General features: G+C 56.0%; 1 protein-coding gene across 1 annotated transcript; it reads left to right on the plus strand.

Moving 5' to 3' along the window:
* Nucleotides 1–1,478: 1,478 nt before the first annotated feature.
* RPP25L (ribonuclease P/MRP subunit p25 like) lies at nucleotides 1,479–2,726 on the plus strand. The gene is made up of 2 exons (XM_007522845.3): nucleotides 1,479–1,580; nucleotides 2,082–2,726. The coding sequence occupies exons 1-2, from the start codon at nucleotides 1,487–1,489 to the stop codon at nucleotides 2,603–2,605; spliced, it is 618 nt and encodes a 205-aa protein (XP_007522907.2). The 5' UTR covers nucleotides 1,479–1,486; the 3' UTR covers nucleotides 2,606–2,726.
* Nucleotides 2,727–4,257: the final 1,531 nt, after the last annotated feature.

Here is a 4,257-nt window from a genome sequence, read left to right on the forward strand (position 1 = left end):
TTTCTTGGGAGGGGCATTCGGAAGGGGTCTGGATTCAGGGAATGTTCTGGGGATGGCCCGAACAGTTGTGAAGGAGAGGGAGGAAGCATTTGGACTAGAGCTGGGAGCTGGTGAGATTGGTACTTCACGCCACCAGATGTTTGCTGCCCCCTTGTGGTCTCAGAGTGCTCTCACTAGTCCCCTTTGCAAAACCTGCTTGCCGCTCCACCTTACATGCAAATATCTTGGAGACTCCTTCCCCCACCAACTCTAGGTAAAGATTCGGTAAAATCTCATCCTGATATCTCCTAACCGAATCTGTTTTTCTGCATTCCTACTGGCAGTTCTCTGACTCATGTCATTTAGCAATGCTTTGAGCCTCTCATAGACTGGTGCTACACTGGAGTCCGTGGACACTCCCATCCCAGACCTTACGGCCTGAGTCACCAGCTGTTGCCTCTGGATTTCCCCCACCATCCCCAGCGCTGCAGCCAGAGTGCAGGTTCTACTGCCCCCTGTTGAGATTACCCCCCCCCCATGGTTCATCAGTTTCCATAGGATGAGATCAAAGTTTAGAATTTGGTGACCAAAGCTCTCACTTGCTGGGTAGTAGCCAGTTCAAAAGGGACCTCTTGCTCTAATTCACACAGAAACCCTCTGTGGGGCCAGGTGATGACGTGCCTGGTTGAGTGCACACACTGAAGTGCGCAAGGACCTGGGTTCAAGCCCCTTGTCTCCACCTTCAGTGGAAAAACTTCACAAGTGGTGGAGTAGGTCTGCAGGTGTCTGTCTCTATCTCCCCTTCCTCTCTCAATTTCTCTCTGTCCAATCAAGTATAAAATAAAAGTAATGCCACACTGCCCTCTTCAGATGGCCTTATTGGGGAAATGTGTACAAGACTGCTATCACGTGTGTATGATAGCACATCTCCCCATGATAGGTGCCAGCACACTACACCCTCCACCAACTAGTCCTCTTCCTCCACTATAGCATACTGAGTCCCCAACTCCCTTTCATCCCTTTCCACCTCCTCCTTTTAGACTATTTTCCTATCTTTTCTCTTTCTCTCGCTTTTTGTTGTTGTTAGGGCTTCATCACTCTGGGCTTCACTTTTTCAGATAGAAAGAAAGAAAAAGAGGCAGTGCAGGGGGAAGACACCACAGCACCGAAGCTTCCTCTAGTGCAGTGGCGGCTGGGGTCGAACCTGGATCGTCGGCATGGCGGAGCAAGTGTCCTCCCAGGTGAGCTATCTTACAAACCCTACATGGTTATCTTGTGAGGACCAGCCCATCCCCATACTTCGTACGCAAGACGACTTTGATGGCAGCCTTTCTCCTCCACCATCGCCTATCCACTAGAGTGCACCTTTCCCCAGGGGCCAGCCCAGGGACCGCCCCGCCACCTGGGATTTCCGGCGAGGCCACGCCCCCGCCCGCGAAGCTCCGCCCCAGACGCGGCACCGCCCGCTAAGCCACGCCCCCTTCAGACACGCGCACCCCCACTGCTCATGCGCGCTCCCGGGCCGCGCGCCATCTTACTGAGGATTGAGCTGGAAGCGGGAGCGGCGGCACCGGAACCTGGCTGCGTGGGGGCGCCCGGAGGTGGGTGCGGGAGGGGGCCGCCCGGGAGTTTCGGTGGGGCATAAACTGTTCTCCCTACGGGTCACGAAGTGGGTGGGGGATCGGCTGAGAGCTGCTTCACCCCGCAGGGCCTCGTCCCCGCCCCGGGCAGCGGGTGTGAGCGCCCAGCCTTACAGTCGGGGGTCTGGGTGAGGGGCGCGGGGCCTCTAGGGCTCCGGGATGCGGGCCGGGGAGGGTGCGTGATCCTGCCCGGAGGAGTAGGGGGCTTGGGGGTGCAGCCCCTTTGCAAAGTTAAGGCTGGAGGCCGGCGAAGTAGCTCACCCGGGTAGTGCGCGGCGCGGCGCGGCGGTGTCTGCAACCCACGCCCGGCTCCTCCCGACTCAGAGGAAGCTCCAGGGAAGGAAACACAGAGCGACAGAGCTGACACGTCCGGAGACGCTGGGCAGGAGAGGTAGGGCCCTGCTGCTGAGAAACCCGAGGCGGGGGGCGCATGCCGGGCCGTCACCGGGCCCTTCCGTGCAGGAGCCGTCGCGCAGTCCCCGAGGCTGGCGAGGATGGAGCACTACCGCAAGGCCGGCTCCGTGGAGCTCCCGGCAGCCTCCCCCATCCCCCAGCTACCTCCCGACACCCTGGAGATGAGAGTCCGAGACGGCAGCAAAATCCGAAACCTGCTGGGGCTGGCGCTGGGCCGCTTGGAGGGCGGCGGCGCCAGGCACGTGGTGTTCTCGGGCTCCGGCCGCGCGGCGGGGAAGGCGGTGAGCTGTGCGGAGATCGTCAAACGCCGGGTGCCGGGCCTGCACCAGCTCACCAAGCTGCGCTTCCTGCAGACTGAGGACAGCTGGGTGCCCACCTCCCCCGACACGGGTTTGGATCCCCTCACCGTGCGCCGACACGTGCCCGCAGTGTGGGTGCTGCTCAGCCGGGACCCCCTGGACCCCGGCGAGTGTGGCTACCAGCCCCCAGGGGCACCCCCTGGCCTGGGCTCCACGCCTGGTCCTGGCTCTGGCCCCCGACCGCGGAGAAGACCTAGAGACACCAGATCCTGAGGGTCCTGCTGACCTGGGGCTGTTCTCTCGGCCACACGTTGTGCTGTGAGGTTCGTGCCACAGAAGGGCGTCCCTGGCGAGACTCTGGTCGCTGCTGGCCTCTGGATTGCTGGAGAAGAGCCGCCTCTGCCTTCTGACAGGGGCTGGGGGTGGGTTAGGAAATAAAGGTTCTGTCCACTGTCTGGCGGTGTTGTGTGTCTGCTCAGCCTAATGTGTGGAGGTAATATGAAGAGACTGGGACTTTTGGGATATATACTCCCACCCCTGACCAACCCCCTCCCCAGGAGCGTCGAGAGTAAGAATGGGAGATTGGCAGTTGCTGGCAAGATCTAAGAGTCCGTGAGAAAGAAGCCTCACAGGAGCCTAAATACACCTAGACCCTGCCTGGGTGACCGCCGTGTTTTGAGTCAAACATTTTTCTCTATCTGTGGCATATAGTGTGGTGGTTAAGATCACTGTCTTGGGGAAAAAAAAAAAATCATAGTCTTGGCTCCAAATTTCTAAGATTTAAATGCTGATTTCCCCCCCCCTTTTGTTGCCCTTGTGGCTTGTTGTAGTTATTAATGTTGTTGTTGGATAGGACAACAGAGAGAAATGGATAGAGGAGGGGAAGAGAAAGACACCTGCATACCTGCTTCACCGCCTGTGAAGCGACTCCCCTGCAGGTGGGGAGCCAGGGGCTTGAACCAGGACCCTTCCTTGGGTCCTTGTGCTTTGCACCACGTGTGCTTAACCCGCTGCACTACTGCCCGATTCCCTTAAATCCTGATTTTGCCCCTTCCCAGTTACTGCTTTGTGACATCAGACACAAAACTCCTTTGTTCCTTAGCACTCTCATCCATAAAACAACGTAGTGCTTACTTAGCAGTTGCCATGAAGATGAAATATACACATGACTTTTAAAAAATATTTATTCCCTGTTGTTGCCCTTTTTTTTTGTTGTAGTTATTGATGTCATTGTTGGATAGGACAGAGAGAAATGGAGAGAGGAGGGGAAGACAGAGGGAGAGAGAAAGATAGACACCTGCAGACCTGCTTCACCACCTATGAAGCGCCTCCCCTGCAGGTGGGGAGCCTGGGGCTGGAACCAGGATCCTTACGCCGGTCCTTGCGCCTTATGCCACCTGCGCTTAACCCACTACCGCCCGACTCCCACATATGACTCTTTTAAGGGCTGGAAACAGCATAATGGTTATGCAGAAGGTTCTCATACCTGAGGCTATGAGGTCCCAGGGTTAATCCCCAGCACCACCATAAGCCAGAGCTGAGCAGTGATTTGGTGTAAAAGCAAAAAATAAACACGGGAGTCGCAAAGCGCAAGGACCGGCATCAGGATTCCAGTTCAAGCCCCCAGCTTCCCACCTGCAGGGGAGGTGCTTCACAAGCAGTGAAGCAGGTCTGCAAGTGTCTTTCTCTCCCCCTCTCTGTCTTCCCCCTTCTCTCCATTTCTCCCTGTCCTATCCAATAACAGTGACATCAATAACAACAATAACTACAACAACTAGGGTAACAAAAGGGAATATTTAATAAATAAATGACTTAGATACCACCGGACATATAGTACACATTAATTATTGTTACTAATGACTCAGTTTATAAAGGTGACCTTCCTGTCTTAAAAAATCTTATCTCAGTCTCACATTTGCCCCCTC

The sequence above is a fragment of the Erinaceus europaeus genome, chromosome 10 (assembly GCF_950295315.1).
Source record: "Erinaceus europaeus chromosome 10, mEriEur2.1, whole genome shotgun sequence".
In the NCBI taxonomy this organism is placed as follows: Eukaryota; Metazoa; Chordata; class Mammalia; order Eulipotyphla; family Erinaceidae; genus Erinaceus; species Erinaceus europaeus.

Coding starts and splice junctions, on each gene's coding strand:
- RPP25L (XM_007522845.3), top strand. CDS start 1,487: ATGCGCGCTCCCGGGCCGCGCGCCATCTTACTGAGGATTGAGCTGGAA. Junction 1,581..2,081: donor CTGCGTGGGGGCGCCCGGAG/GTGGGTGCGGGA, acceptor CCTTCCGTGCAG/GAGCCGTCGCGCAGTCCCCG.